This window comes from Aphelocoma coerulescens, chromosome 8, assembly GCF_041296385.1.
Source record: "Aphelocoma coerulescens isolate FSJ_1873_10779 chromosome 8, UR_Acoe_1.0, whole genome shotgun sequence".
NCBI lineage: Eukaryota > Metazoa > Chordata > Aves > Passeriformes > Corvidae > Aphelocoma > Aphelocoma coerulescens.
Window position 1 is genome coordinate 24769390 of NC_091022.1, and position 16018 is coordinate 24785407.

The window sequence follows — 16018 nt, forward strand, 5'->3', positions numbered from 1 at the left end:
GCAAAGAGGAGAAGCTTTCTCATCGGCTGCCGGGGTGGGAATGTTTGGGTCCTGTCGTTTCCGTGATCATGTTTCATTCAATTACATGGGAATGCCCTTAATGAAGCAGGTCCTTACTCCTGGCTTCGGTGGTGTTCCCAGGCAGGGCTGCCACTGCAGGCTGCTCTCAACATCGCTTGGCCAAAAAGGCTGTAATTAAAAATAGATAATGAGGCTTGAAAATAGAAGCTGCCCAGTTTTGGGGTGATTTTGGGGTTTTGTGTTTCTTGTTTCGCTGTCTTGGACGTATGCATTCCTCCCACCTTCTCTCTGGTTTTTCACTCAATTTTATCTCAATGTCAAGTCCCCTCTGTTCTCACTCCCCAGTGTCATCCATGCACTGGTAAGGGAAATTTTCTGCCCCTGGAAGCCTGAATGTCACCGAGTTCCTGGGACACATTAGAAAACTGGATAAACAAAACACCTTGACATGCACCTGTTTCAAGTTTGTGAAGAACCCACTACTTCCCAGAAAATTTCCTGCCCTACAGACCAGAACACCCATCACATTGTGGTGCCACCAGTGAGAAATGAAGCCCAGCACTGTCCCTGCTGAGGGCAATGCCACCCACGAAACCCAGGCCATCGCCCTCCTGCTGCACCAAACCCTTCTGTGCTGTGGAAACCTTAGGGTGCTTTTCCCAACTTGCTTTTCTGTTTTGCATAAACAGAGAAAAAACAGCTTGGGTTGGCGTTTTTTCCCCCATCTATTCGAATCCACAGAGCAGTGCACATCACCATTTGCAACACAACATGACTGTAAAAAGAAATTACCTTTTGCTAAGAAATTAATTAAACTTTCCATTGGAAGACAAGAATGGGAAGGGCTTTAGAAAATTACTTTTTAAAAAGAAGCACAAAGGCAGGTGAATGTCTGATACCTTCTGTGGCATTTCATCTTGGTGGCCAAGGAGCATCAAGGTCCAGATGCCCTGAAGAAGAAGATGCTGGAAGAAGGATGGTCTTTCCAGCATGGCCAACATGAAACCCCTACCTGGGGACACAACCCTGGAGTCTGTCCTGGCACATCAGCACCCAGGATCTCCCCACCAGCAAGATCAGTCAGGAGTGAAGCACATTGACCCTCCCACCATGGAACAGGTGGCATTGGAAGCCTCTCAGCCCTTTCCATAGGTTATAGAACCTCTAAATATACACGGAGTGGTTTGAAGCCTTCACCCTGCAGGTGCTTCTCCCTCAAGGATGTTTTTTCCTTTGCTGGCTGCAAAAGACTTGTGGCCATTAAGGACATTTTGTTTGTAGAAAGCAAAAAAGCAGAAGGGGGAGGTGAAAGGAGAATTGTCCTGGCAATGGAAGGAGGGAGGGAGAGAGGCAGGAGGTGGGAGGCAGAGATAACCGGTGGGTGAGCTATCAGCTCTTGCTGGGCTGGCAGAGGATGGGCGACAGGCCTTAAAACAGATGTACAGCCATGATCTCCCAACTCCAGATAAACTCCAGGAGCCACACACTGCCCCACACCTGCCCCACGCCTTGTCCCAGTGCCTGGGGTGGAACCAGCCCAGTCCTGGCTGTGGGGGCTTTGCTCAGCCTGGCTGTGGAGGGGACCCCCATGTCCCTCATCTGGGGCTGTGCCTGGACAGGGCTCCCTACACCCCCAGGCTGGAGCCTGAGAAAGGGTCCTCTCTCCCATCTGGGGGGATATTTCACTCAGAAACCTTAAAAGCAAGTGTTAGCTACCAGGCAGCTGGGGAGGAAGGGTTAGCAGCTAAGCTTTTGGGGGCAGGCTTTAAAAATGCAAGGGATACTCTAAAGGGTTTGTTTAAATAGGCAACTCTGTAATTCATGGAAATTAAAGACAAGAAAACATTTGTGGTACCATTCCTGCTCATCTGCTCTGTGCTCAGTATGGTGTCAGCCACCATCAGCAGCATGGTGCTGTAGGTATGGATATAAAAATATATATATGTGAGAGATATATATATATATATATAAACACACACATGTTCAATGGACTACTTAGCCTGTAAACACTCCCTAATTAATGCTGTATATTTTTAAAAGCACTTGTGCACGTGGCTGTGATAATTTCTCTCCAAAAAAAAAAAAGAGGAATTACTCTCACTGCCCATTAAATCATGGCCGAACGCCTGCCATGGTGCGAAGGGAAGTAGCATGGCCCCCAGCAGCCCCTTCCTCGCACAGTCAGCCTCGCCAAAAGAAGGGAAAAGGGCACTGGAACCTTTGGGGGACCTGCAAATCACACGCTGGGGGTAAGGTGGGGGTGGCTGGTAACGCTCGCCTGCGGCGGGGCATTGCTTCATCGCCCGCCTTCCTTCCTGCCGGCCCCGCGCGCTCTTCCTCCCGCCTGCTCTCTCTGCAGAAGCCCAGCCCAGGCTGGACGGTGTGAGTCAAGCAAGAAAAAAAAAAAATTAGCAGATCCTTTTGCAACGTTTTCTGCTGCCTGTTTATGCCTTTGGGTGTCTGGGAATGGGCCACCTTGGCATCGTCACCCCGCAACACTCAGGGATGAAACACCAAAGTAATGATGGATTCAAGTGGCGAGGTGGGAAAGAGGCAGACAGCGAGTGGAGGCTGCTTTGTAAAACTTTATTTAGAAATATTCTTGATATATTCATTATATATATATATTTATATATACACACACATTACGACAAATGTGTTTTCTAAATAGCACATCCACAGTGGGTTGAGACTCAGGGTACCAGGTCTGGTTACTTCATTTCTGCAGAAAAAATGCAGAAATCCAAGGGGAGGGTGGCAGAGAAAGGGGCGGGGCTGAAAAAACCAAAATTCGTAAGGCGGGAATTCACTCACACGGTACGACACTGCCCCAGAGCGCTGTTTCCAACAGGAATGGGGGGTGATGGTCCACACAGCGAGAGGTGAAGCAGGCAGGAGGAGAGGTGGGCAGAGGAAATGTACCATTCAAATCACAATTAAAGTACAACTGTACATACCCCGGGAGACCTACGGCACTCCCTGCAGGACTGCGAGTGCCCGGGGGCGTTTGGGGGTGCTGCCAAGGTTGTACCATTTTCCCGACTGCTCAGCTACCGAGAAGATATAAACAAGAAGTGATGGATTGGTGTGGAATGAGGGATTTCTGAGTATTTTTTTTTTCTTGCGACAGTTTAATACCAAGGGTGTAAAACCCCCACATACCCCACCCAGGGTTCTTTGGGAACCAGGAACAGTTTTACCTGTGTGACAGCACCCCCCTCCCTTCCCCGAGGGCTCCCTGGCAGCCAGCCGCTGCTTGCCTGTCCTACCCCTGGCACCAGTACCAGTCCAAACCTCTTCCTCAGCGTCACTTCCTCACCCACCAGCACCTTCCCTGGCCCAGCCCTGCAGGTAACCTCCCCTAGGAAAAACCCCCATGGCACAATCCAAGAGTTTTCCTCCTTTTCCCCAATTTAAGATGGGGGAGATCGGTGCTTTCCAAGAATTTGGGGACTATGCTGGAAATCCTTGCATGGGCCAGGATCCCTTCCCAGGCAACTAATTCCGCCTAACAAGCCAAGCCACACGCCAGACTTTTACCTATTATTTACAAAGAGGCATCAAAACCAAGCAGGGATGGAAATGACACGGCTCTGAATTAAGCCTGGACGGGCTTGCAGACACCCACTCAAATTCTCTGTGTTCCCTTGTACCTCAGCACCCTTGGGAAGGCACGAGTGCGGTGGAAGATGTCCCCACTCAAAAAGATTTATTCCCTTCCAAAGGATGTTTGTGTGTGGGTTTGGGGTTTTTTTTCTACTGTATCATGGTAGAGATTTCTGTGCCTTGACATATCTGCAGAGGGAGAGGATGGGTTTGGGGCAAACGCTCCATCAGGAGATGGGTTGGTGAGAGATGGGCCTGATGCAGTGGTGATGGGACAGGGTGGTTCTCAGCTCCCAGCCACCACAGCAGCAGCCTCCTGCTCCCCTGTTTCCCAAATATCCTCCTGGAGGGCAGCACAATCAGAGGATCAGCTCAGTCACAGAGCTCAGTTTTGCACTAATTTGAGCACTCAGGAATGGGGGCTAATCCCATACTGCTTTTACTGCTTCCCCACAAGATTCAGAGAGGCTGTGGACTCCTACCAGCCTCGACAGGTGAGGACCCTCCTAACGCCAAAATAAATCCAGCATTGTTGTCCACACTGTGGGCATTGGCACAGCTGAACCACCATTTTCACACAATAAAACCAAAAAATTCAAAGCATACCATTAAAAAACCTTTTTATAACCCTATGTACACGCACACTGTTGATACATCATTGACTCCTTTTGCCCTTTTTTTTTTGCTTTTTTGAATTTAAGAATCCCCCAGTCCAAGGAGATACTTCACTAGCAAATATTTTCTTTCCTTCCCAACTCTGAAATTCATCTTTCTTGAGAGAAGTTCTGGCCCTACAGAAACCACTGGAAAAACTCTAGGAGACCACAGCAGGCTTGAAACTCACCTGCTGAGTGTTACCAGCAGAAGGATCAGGGACTGGGAGGGTGGCAGAAAACACCTATGTACCTTTTCATTCAGTGGATACTGCATGACAGTGTTAGACAGAAGTAATCCCATGTCATAAATACAACAAGCTCAAACAATCCAAAATCAGATAGAAGGGAAAGGAAGTAAGGGAAGGGAAAAAAAAAGGAAAGAAAAGAAAAGAAAAAAGAAGAGAAAAAGAAATACTCTAAATCCTTTTAATAGTTCTTTTGCTGAGGGTATTTTTTCACTTCTTTAAAAAGACACAGTCAAAAATTCTCGGACAACAGGAACACGTGGCCAAGCTCCTGCTCAGACCAGCTGGATGTGCCACAGGCTGGAGAAGTGCTGCAGCGCTGGAGTGATGCAGCGGTTTCCAGCACCACGTGGAGCTGGAAAGCGCCGATGGCCTCTGTCGGCAGTGAAAGAGGAGTTCCATGTCTCCTCCACATGATTGCTTGAAAAGAGACGGTCACCAAGTGGCCTGAAAACCCTCTAAATGCTGGAGATGCACCAGCCACGTCTCCTTCCCCTCTGGGGAGTCCCCTCCCGAGCAGTTCTGTACAACGAAGATGAATTCAATGCTTTTCTTCTTTGTACGGTCACGTACCTAAACCCCGATCGTCCGTCTGGGTTGGTCTTGTCCTCAGCCAACGTGCCGGCCTCTCTGCCCCAGGCTGGGGAGAGTGGGCAGCCCGAGCTCCCAGGGAAAGGCAGAGTCACAAATCCCACAAGCACAAGTTCCAGCCACTGCACAGCCAGGCCTGGCCTCTCCCCCGCGGCGCCTCGGGAGCAGTGTGAGGGTAATCACCGCTGCGCGTTGCCTTCTACGGGGAGGATGGCGTGGTGCAGGCTCCGCGTGTGCTTCGAATCCAGCGCCTCGTGCTCTTCCGTGAAGCTGTCCGGGCTCGCCGCTCCGTCCAGAGAACTGCCACAGCTAGAGTTGGGAGACAACATGTCCTGCAGGAGGTCTTCCTGGACTATCCCCGAGTCTTTGTTCACTTTGCCCCTTTGGTTTCCTTCTTCCTCCTGGTCGTTGAGCAGCTTGGCCAGGAAGTTGATGTATTTCATAGCCAGGCGCAAAATCTCGTTCTTGCTCAGTTTTTTGTCAGGCGGGTGGGTGGGGATGAGCTTGCGCAGCTCTGCGAAGGCCCCGTTGACGTTCTGCTGCCTCCATCTCTCCCGGCTGTTGGTGAAAATGCGACGAACCACTTTCGTGTGAGGACCTGCAATCCCAAGCACGCAGAATTAGGAGCAGGGCTCACCATGCCAGGTATTACTTTGCTAAAAGGTCACTGTTTTGCAGATTAACTACCTGACTAATTTTAGTGAGGTTTAATCATCAGGGCAGTGAAACAAGAGTTTCCATCTAACTGGAAGCTGACCCCATGAGTTGAGAAAGCCATAACTTCTGTTTGATCCACTGGAAGGGAAAAATTGAGGTGCATCTCTTTGGATCCTCAGATACCTAAATTTACCTCTCATGTGTCGTGATAAGTGTGCAGAAGGCTGCTATAATTTTAGGGTATCTCAACTGATCAACAAGGGTAACCCAGCAACAATGGTCCTATTAAAAGTTTGTATCGCTAGATGGCTTTATTTTCTATCCCAAAAATTGTCTAAAGGACACACCATTGGGATGGGAGGGAATTAGCTTGAGCAGAGGCTTTGACAACTCTGAGATCCAGAGGTCTTCCCTGCTGAGAGCAACCACAGGGCTGCCACCAGCCCTCTGAGTGAAACAGGGCAATGGGATTTGCCCCATAGGAATGAGGACAGGTAGCAATGTGACCCACAGAGGGAAGGCAGTGTCCTGCCAGAAAGGTGATCACAGGTGAGGATGGAACAGTTTCACAGCTGACCTGAGAACTGCCTGCTCTCTCTACACATCTCTGCCATAGGGCAAAAACTCCCTCTGACACTAGTTGGAGAAGGGATCCCAAATTGCTGGAGGTGTCCATTTGGCCTAATTACACGTAGCCTCCAATTAAATCCTTGAAATTTTACAGCCATGTTTCTGACAGGGGATGCTACACAGGATGAAGGCACAAAACACACTAATTCTCCTTTCAGCACATCAGGGTAACTCCTGGTGGCACGAGAAAAGCTTTATCTCTGTGCTAGAAGGGACCCAAAAGCACATCTACAGAAAAGTACAGCGCTGCAGGAGCAGCAGTGCTGTAAATCAGGATTGCAGGTTCTTGGGTCCATGGAAACCACCTCATGTAAGAGAACACTATCATGAGATGTTTTTATTATTACAGCCTTTCCATCATCTCCTCCAGGAGACATCAACGATGGAAGGTCACATCAATCTCATGAAAATCTGGAAGGATGACCACAGCAGAAACTCTCATGGGATAGGAAGCATCACATACAATGAAATCATCACAGAGTGGGAAGCAAAGACTTGCAGGTAACACTTCAGTGAGTCTTACCCCAAAGGACTGTGGAATTCCCATTCCCACCATCTCTCTCCCGTTTTCCCACTCTGAGACACCTGCCTAACTTCTCCCTCCTGTTGGGAGCAAGCCCCTGGCCTTGGTGAGCAGTTTAAGCCACAGCTCTGACATCACCCAGTGAAACCAGCACCCCGGGGCACATTTAAACACCTTTATTCTTTTCTAGCAAAACTCTTGGCTGCCTTGACTGTGGCACAGGAGCCAAAGAGGTGTGACTTTTTATAAGTATCCTAGTCAGGCTGTACCTCCAGGTCCCACCTGGCACAACAGGAGAAGTGGTATCCCTTGTTCCAGATGATCAGATACCATCACACCTTCCTCCATTCAGGGGAAACTGAGTTCCTTCATCACATCCAGCACATCACACAGAATACCCTGCACTGCATACCCAACACACTCCCAAGCAGCCAGATTAAAGCTGCCAGCTTATGGAGTGTGTGAGCAGCCACACAACTCACTCCTCCTCACAGTGTGCTCAGAGCTGGGAGTCCCCCAAAATCACAGAGAGTCCCTGGGATAAACTGGGTTGTAGAAAGGACAGACACACCTATGACCTCTAAGATTCCAGTGTGATGCTTTAATAAAGGCAGTCTTCACCCCCAAACAGCACCTAATGCCTTTGTATGAATCAATGTGCAAGAGCTCATGCAAAGGGAAGGTTTCTTGTCCCTGATGTGCACAGCCTGCTATGCCACAGGATTGTGGGGAAGGTGGCAGGGACCAAAGGGACCTCAGCAGCACTACTAATTAAGCAGCGAAGAATGTGCTACATCCTACTACAATAATATGACATTTTTAACACTTTACTGCTCTTTCCAGACAAGACAAAGTAAGCGGTCTTGAATCCAGAAAGAGATGCAGCTTAAAAACTATTTACTCCCATAAGAGCATGAGAAATAACCCCATCTTGGATACTGCTCATTAAAAAAAAGAGCTAAAGAGACTTTCATTCTTCACAGGCTTCAAACATGTGCCTCTGTTCACTGAAAGCTGATGACTAAGAGACATCTGTTCATAAATAGGTCAGAAATCAGGAAAAAAAAAAAAAAAAAACCTGTTCATTTTCATCCAAGGGCACCCAAATCAAGCTTCAGTACATAAAACAAATTCTGACACCACTCAAATTCTTGATTCCTGTACCAACTGAATTAAACATATATTTTAGAAGGAGATCAGGTTTTGGCCAAAATGTGTCAAGCAATGGAGAAAATTAAAATGCCCCATAGCTGTGTTATAATAGAAAATCTATTTCTCATAAAGGAACTTGCCTCATAATTAATCCAAGCAATCAGATGAGAATTTTTGCCTGGATTTTGTTTTAATGGATTGACTGATGCTTTTTAAATTGTAATGAGAAATCTGAGGAAAATTAATAAAAAGATGATCTTCCAGAGTTCCAGGATATACTTTTTTAGAGATACTTCTTTGCATTTTTATCTTCACTTCTGGCCATTTTTAAAGAACATATTAAGTAGAACAAAATTTCCATAAAATAGATAAAGAAACACTTGCAAAATCCCCACCACTCATTTTCTTATGGATAAATCCCACAAGCACAAAGTCTGGCAATACTGCCCTGCCCTTCTGCAGATCCCAAGGGCTGAGGACCCTCAAGAGTGGTGCTCCTGTGTGCTGTGGATGTCACCCAGCAGGTGACAATCAGAGCAATAAGCAAAGCCTCTCACACCACACAGATGCCTCAGCATGGGATGTACATCCCTCCGAATTGCTCCTGTTTAGACAACATAACCTGATACCTATTTTTTCACCCAAAAAATGTTGAGTCCAGTCTTGGAAATTCACATGAACCAGGACCTGCAGGATTGGGCCAAATCTGTACACCTGCATTAAACCACACGTTCAAAAACTTGGTTACAACTAAGTACTTCTGTAATCCTCAATACCTAATTTAGTAGCAAGTCCAAAGCTTTAGTCAGACACCGAGATTTGATGGGCTTTTCCCCGTAACTGCTAAGCCTCGGAATCAAAACCCAGACAAAAAGCCCTTCTTGTGCTGGGGCTGTGACATCCCCTGTCCCACGGGGCTGCAGTCTGAAAGGACCAAGAGGGAGGAGAGTGGGGACAGAAGGACTGATGAATGCAGATAATACCCTGAGCCTGTAATTTCGGGTTGTATTATTTTAGACTGATGCAGGTTATGATTTGATCTTAGATTAGCTGGGTAGAAGAAAAGGATAGCTAGCTGGAAAGGAGGAAAATTAATTGTCCAGCAGTTTAAATACAGTGTTTACAATTGCTAAAGAGAAAACACATTTCAGTGAATCTCATGTGTACGGGCTAATAACTCCAGAGATAAACAGGGTGGCCTTCCACGTGTAAATTATTCTTGCAAATGTCCCTTTGCATGGGTAGCATCCCGTGGGCAAACACGCCCTTACACACAGCATGCCACACCTGCTGCCAGGAGCAGGCAGCAGATCCTGCCCTGCCCTCTCCCTGCCTTCCATTCTCCGAAATGATCCTGCAGCTCCAACAGGGATGCCTGCATCTGGGATCACCAGAATGAAACACCAGAATGAAACACCAAAATGTCACCTTCCACATCTCCTCCCAGACTCTGCCACGGGGTATTTCTCCATGGCAGACGGGAACAGTGTGTGGAATTAAGTGTATACCGAATTAAGGCCACGATCCCACCGCGCCGCTGCAGACCTCAGCACGGTGTTAGCTCTTTGCTCCCAGGCGCTTTAAAGGCAGGTTGTCCTTTCTGCCCAAGGCTGTGGTCTGCAGTGCGAGCGAGCGTCTCCTGGCTGGAAGGGTTTACGGATGCAACATCTCACTGCAATGGCCCTGATCTGCACTTCAACGGACTTATATTTATTGCCTTCTTTAGGGTTTAATCTCTAAGCAATTTGCAGAATAGGGTTATAATTAGCCACAGGCTGAACTGCTCCGCTGGGTGCTGGGTGAAGGCAAACTCATCGGGCACGCTGCTGGAGACCGCTGTGGGCTCCTCTTACCGGAGAGCCACCCTGACTCCCTGGGCATCCTACTTGCGTCTTGGGGGCTTTGGGGGTTTAATCCTTTTATTATTTGGGGGTTTAGTGCCAGAGTGTGGCAAAGTGCAGGAACTTGCCCCCCTCAGCAGATGGAGACACCCCAACCCCCCCCAAGAGGTGGCGCAGGGACAAAATTCTCTCACCGTCGGTGATCTCCATCTCGTATGGAGAGGGTCTCCGCTTCACCCGGTTGCTGCCGTACATGGAGAAAGAATCCGGTTCGCCGAAAAACCCGCTGCAAAGAAAGGCAGAGAGGCCGTGAGGACACACCGGCATCCCCCCGGCCCGGCCCCGCGGTAGGGGAAGCGTCCGGGGCCGGCGGAAAGCGGAGATGCTCCGTGACCTCGGAGCGAGCTCACGGCTCACGAAGCCGAGCCCGGGGTCGTGCCGTGACACCAACCAGGGGCACGCAGCGAGGGACGGCAGCCCGGCGTGGGCAGGGGGATGTGAGCGGCGTGGGGCGTCCAGACTTGCGGCTTAGGGCAAAATCCACCCCATTCCCGCGGCTTTGAGCTCTCCCGCAGGCGGGCACGCACGCCCACTCGGGCCGGGTCCGCACCGCAGCGGGTCCGTCCCTGCACACCCCCGGGCTGGCTCAGCCCCTGTCAGAGCGTCTGCTGTGCCTTTCTCTAATTTGCGGGACTCGTCGGAGAACAGAGAGAGCCCTGGGAGCTCCGAAGAGCTAAAGCGGTTCTCATCCGTTTACTGACGGACCTTTCGCTCTGCCCGGGACTTCACCACCGTAAATATTTTACCTTCGAGGAACGAGTTTTTAGTTTCTTTTTTTTTAGCTTTTTTTCCCCCTTCTCCCTTTCTTTCTTTGCAAAGTTGTGCGCAAACCCACGCAGCCTAAGCGACGAGCCCCGCGCGAAGGAAGGGATGCTGCTGCTTCTACCCCCGCATCTCCGCCCCGCGCCTCCCGCCGCCCCGCACCGAGCCGCTTTCCCCCTCCCGGGGAAGCCGCTCCGGGATGGAATGGGATAGGGGAGACACGGACCTGTTGATGGTGGCCAGCGGCTGGCCCAGGTTGTAGAGCATGGCCCTGCCGTGGGGCTGCAGCGGGAGCGCGGGGGGGCTCAGCTGCACCATGCGGGCCTCGCAGGCGGCCTCGGCGGCGCGGCACGGCTCGGCTCCCGGCGCTCTCTGCATCGCCTCCCCCGCCGCCTCACGGCTTTTTATGTCCAGGGAGCCCCCCCGGCGCACCAGCTCGATGACGGGCACAGGGGCGGCGGGGGGCCCGGGGGAGGGCCGGCCCGCCTCCTTGGCCGCCCCGTTGAGCAGCAGCTGGGGGTCCGCCGGCGCCTCCATGCCCCCGCGGCTGCTCTCCGGCTCGCTCGTGGTCTCCGCTTCCGAGTCGTGCCGCCGGGCGGGGCGGGCATCGCGGGGGTCACTGGGGGGCGGCGGGGCGGGCGGCCTGTCCATCGTCCTGCGGAGAGAGGCAGCGGTCAGGGGCGGCCCCGGATGGGGACCAAGGGGGGCTTCACCCCTCCACGGGCACCGCCCCGACGTGGGGGGGGCCGCTTCGGGGCTTAGACCTCGTCGGTGAGAAACGGGGGAGTTCCTGATCACCCCAAATCATTCAGGGTTTGCTGGCGGGCCGGGGGCGGTGGATGGGGGGGGTCTGTGGGTCCACCCCGCCCGCCCCGACCCTGCTGTGACGTCACGGGGCCTCGCGGAGCGGCGCTTTGACGTCTCGCAGCTCCCCGGTCCCGCACGCCGGGCACGGGCCGGACTCCCCGCCACGCTCCCGGCGCCCCTCGGGGATTCACATCGGCACCACCAGGGCGGCTGGAGCAGCGAGGGGGGCTCGGGCAGCGCCCGGAGCGCCGCCAAGGGTGCGGGTTAAATTATGCGGCCAAATTACGGAGAAGGCTCAGCGCACCCCTCCGCTTTTTGGGGGGTATTTCTCCCCATTTTGGAGTCCCCGGCGGTGTCTGCTGCCTTGCGGAGACAGCCCAGTCGCGGCCCGGCCTGCCTGCAGCGGCCTTAGCCTCCCGGGAGGCCCCTTCTGCTCCCATGATTATTTTTTATTATTTATAAACGATCGAAATATACCTAAAAACCACTTTTTGGAGGAGAGCGGGTTAAACCAGCCCCTAACGGAGCCAGTGCCCCCGTGCATTCTCTACCGCAGGAAGGAGGAAGGGGCCCGGCCGCGGCCGCACGCAGCATTGTCCCCCTTCTCCCACAGAACAAATGCTGTCGCGACAGGGCACCTCGCGCCGAGGCCAAACAGCGATATCGCGATTATTTCTATGCTTCATCTCCCACATATCACCTCGTTCGTTTTTAGATCACTTTTGTTTGATTGATTGGTTATTCTTTTCCATATAAATAAGGAGCTTCACGGAGCAAAGAGCTGCCACCCATCCTTCTCACTCCTTTGCCTCGAGAAATTTTTTATTTCGTTTCTGATAGGCTGAGTCGCGAGAACAACCCCCCCCATTTTTTTTTTTTTTGCCATATCTCACTATCTCGCTGGAAAACAAAATAAAAAAAATACGACCACCCAACCTAAAGCACAAGTTCTCGGCCTTCCCTCCAGCACCCTTCCCGCCAGCCCTCTAGAAAGAAAAATCTAATTGCCTATTCCGATATTGTATAGGAAGAGATTACTCACATGTGTCATATTTAAGTAGGGACACCGCAAGTCTCTCCTGTTTCAACAAAAGCGCTCTCAGTGTCAGGCTGAATTTACTCCTCCCACCTCAAGGTACTTACGACTTTACAGAGAGGAAGGACACCCGCATCGGGATAAAACTGCTAAATCCTGGGAGGAAGAGAAGGGGGGGAGAAAAAAAAAAAAAAGGAGAGGGTGGATCTCGTGGGTCCGGATTGCCAGAGATCAGTGGAGGGAAAAAGGTGCAGGGGAGAGGGAAGGAGGGGACAGCACCCCGGGGAGGCCCCTGTGATAGGGGACAGCGGCCACCCCCGGGTCCCCCCCCCTGCCGCCGCCGGGAGCCGCCGCCTCGCACACGGGGCCACAACGAGCGACGGCCATGGCCTGGCGTGGAAAAAAAAATAAACAGAGATAAAAAGGCGTGAAAATAAGCGCCCTATATTTGGGGCGAATTGGGCGGTTTTTTGGACACATTGCAAGCCCGGTCTTCCCGGGAGGAAATCACAGACGGGGCCGGACACGGGGTTGTTTTTCTCCCGATGGGCTCGCACGAAGCGGCGACGGCGGCGGCGTTTCTCCCACGTCCGGCTGGAAAATTTAATTCCTAAAGGGGCAAATTAAATTCCTCGAGGGGCCGGTTACCGGCCGCGCTCCCGGCCGAGGAACGGCGACAGCCGGCACCGGGCCGGCGGCAGAGTGAGCCTGCTCCCCGCCGCCCAGCGACAGGAAGGCGAGGCCGGTTCACCCCGCCAACGAAATTACAAAAAATTAGGTTTTCTCCTTCGTGAAAAAAGAAATAATCCCGATGGCGTCTGTTCCCGCATTCGTTAAAAAACGAAATATACAAAACCGCAAAGATAGCAGCAGTATTTTGCCTTAAATTAGGGTGGTTTCGTTTAGAAAAAAATGGAGGGGGGGCATTAAATCCCCGCCCGCTGGTTTCTGCTCCGCAAAATCCTTTTGTTTTCCAGCAGCCGATCAGCAGGAAATTTCCAACCCAAAAGCGCACCTCTCCCGCCGGCTCTTTGTAGGGATATCGCCCCAAAGAGAAGGGGCGTGAGGGAGCAGGATATCGGGGACCCCCTCTCGGGGACAAGCGCTCAGGTTCTGGCCGTCGGCCGGGCCGTGTCCTGGAGTTTGTCCCTGGGGAGAGGCTGGGGGATCCGGGCCCCGTGGGCGCTTCGCCCCCAGCGCCCCCCAGCCCGTCCCAGCCACCGCCTCGCAGCCGCACCCGAGGGTCCCGGCTTGGTGGGGGTGCCGCACCCCACGGTTTCAAAGGGGAAAGCGTATTCTCCTCCTCACCCACCCCGCATCAAAGAATAAAAAAGATTAAACCCAACCGCGGAAAAGATTTTGTGTTTTTTTTCCCTGCTCGCCTGTCTCTCACGTTGGGCAGAAGCCCCCCAAAGCCCACTCGCTGCCCTCCGGAGCCCCCCCAAAACCGCATCCCGCCGCCCCCAGTGCCCAGCCCTCTGCAGAGCCGATTCCTCTTTACTCACCATTTGCTTTTCATTGGGAAAAGTGAGTGGAGCCATTTTGTGGCCTACGCATCGCGGCTATATTTGTAGTAAGTGTTGGGTGGCTTCAGCTGGGTAGGCTCTAATTCCACATCACGTCCAGTTTCCTATTTAGTATGGAGAGCGGAACACTACTGCAATGTGGCCGAGAGAGATAAAACCCCAGCAGTGGCCCGCCTGCCCTGATAAGCTTCTAAACCCATTATTTATGAAATGATTCATTATTATTTGGCAATTTTATCGAAGGAAAGCGGAAAATTATTGCAGGGATATGCATAGGAATAACTCCGGAATGCATGCCTTCTAGCTTTTTATGTGTGTGTGCTTAGATGCTCTTAAAAAGACACTGCAAAAAAAAAAAAAAAAAAAAAAAAAAGAAAAAAAAAAAAAGGAGTAATAAAAAATTGCTCTGTGGCTGCCCGCATCTGAATAGCGATTCTTTATTTTAGTCCTCTTGGAGGTTATTATGGCCCTGTTTTTGTTTTTTTTTTTCCTTTTTTAAAAAAAATTATTAAATATGGAAAACCTACTCCGCTCTTAATTAAATTTAATGAGCCAAAATAAATTGTTGGAGATGTTGAGAGAGGGGGAAGGGGTGTGGGCTGCTTTGGGACAAGAGGAGGTAAATAAAGCACATCGAGAGGAGATGTTTTGGTGAAAAGCAGCCCCGTCCCCAGCCTTCCTCCCCCCACACTGAGTATTTTTGCTGAAGGGCTGAATTGTGGCGAGCTCCCTGTCTCGTCTCCCGTTCTGGGGTGGGAGGAGGCCGAGCATCCTTGCCGAGCTGGGGGATGCTGGGGACTGTGAGCGGAGCAGGTACCGAGCCGGCACCTCTCGCCCTCCAGAAATCTGGGATGTGAGCGGCGGACCCTGGAGGACAGGAGCTTGGGGAAGGGAGAAAAGGGACCTGGGTCGTGCCCTAGCGGTGCGGGACGGCCAGCGGGGCTGAGCACCCCGTGGGGGCCGGAGCACGGGGCCGGCTGCGCGCCCCGTCGGGGAAGGGGCTGAGCCAGGCCGAGGCGAGCTCCGGCCCGGGCGGACAGGGACCCCTGGGCCTGGGCAGAGCCGCCGTGCCCCCGGAGCGGCTCGTGGGGACGGGAGGCGGGCGATGCGGCGGGCGCGGCGCTCGCAAAGCAACGGGACGGGTGGAAACGTCCCCGAAAAGCCAGAGGCTCCCGGCATGGAAAGGGGGAAGGCAGGAGCGGCTGGAGGGTCCCAGATCCGCTCCTCTGGGCACCCACGGGTAGCGCGGCCCTGAAGGCAGCGGCGGGGAGCGGCTTTGGACAGCTCGGGGGCCGGCCTGCGCGGGAACCCGAAAATCAACGAAATCACCCCCGGCGCGGGGCGGGGAGGAAGGGACCCGGGCTGAGCCCTTCCCGGGACACCCCCGGTCCCCTCTACGGGGCTTGGGCCAGGCGGCGACCCCGGCCCTGCGCGGGGTCGGGGGCTCGGAGGACAAGCGGCGGCGAGGCCCGGCCGCACCTGCCGTACGTGAGGGGGGCGGCGGCGGGGCCGGGGTGCGGGGGTCGCTATTGTCTCCCCGCCACCTGCGCGCCCTCCCGCAGGGGGAAATGCCGGAGCTGTTATTCTTCCTTTCACTCCTTCCCCTCAGCCTCCCGCTCTGGACGCGGCCGTGGGAGAGGTTTCCACAAGCCCCGGGCGCTCCCCCCGCGGCACGGCCGGGGCCGGGGCCGTGTCCCGGCCGGCAGGAGCCCGCACGATGCCGGCAGCGTGCGTGGGGCGGCGGGGCAGGGACGGTCACGACGCGCCGGAGAGCCCGCCGTGCCTCCCGCCAGGAAACACGACCATTTTCGAGCCGGCTCCTCTCACCAACAGGAAGCGTTAAAGATAGAACAGCCGGGGCTGGGCGGGGGAGATTAGGAAGCCGAGCATCTTCTGAGCACCGAG

The 16018-nt window shown here is 53.0% G+C and overlaps 1 protein-coding gene across 3 annotated transcripts; it reads right to left on the minus strand.

Annotated features, from left to right (window-relative positions):
- Positions 1-4695: 4695 nt before the first annotated feature.
- TAL1 (TAL bHLH transcription factor 1, erythroid differentiation factor) lies at positions 4696-14265 on the minus strand. Of its 3 annotated transcripts, XM_069023348.1 has the most exons (5): positions 14093-14262; positions 12594-12743; positions 10971-11399; positions 10117-10208; positions 4696-5717 (listed from the first exon to the last, which is right to left on the minus strand). In XM_069023348.1, coding segments are annotated over exons 2-5 (942 nt in total). In that variant the 5' UTR covers positions 12596-12743; positions 14093-14262; the 3' UTR covers positions 4696-5298. The 3 variants fall into 3 exon arrangements, with proteins under 3 accessions (XP_068879449.1, XP_068879448.1, XP_068879450.1); XM_069023347.1 differs by lacking the exon at positions 12594-12743 and having other exon boundaries at positions 14093-14265; XM_069023349.1 differs by lacking the exons at positions 10971-11399; positions 12594-12743; positions 14093-14262 and adding an exon at positions 10374-10790.
- Between the last annotated feature and the right edge of the window lie 1753 nt (positions 14266-16018).

Excerpts from the sequence above, each read along its gene's own strand:
- TAL1 (XM_069023347.1), bottom strand. Across the intron at positions 10,209-10,970 it reads CCGCTGGCCACCATCAACAG|CGGGTTTTTCGGCGAACCGG; the intron begins GTCCGTGTCTCC and ends CTTTCTTTGCAG. Across the intron at positions 5,718-10,116 it reads CGAGATGGAGATCACCGACG|GTCCTCACACGAAAGTGGTT; the intron begins GTGAGAGAATTT and ends TTGGGATTGCAG.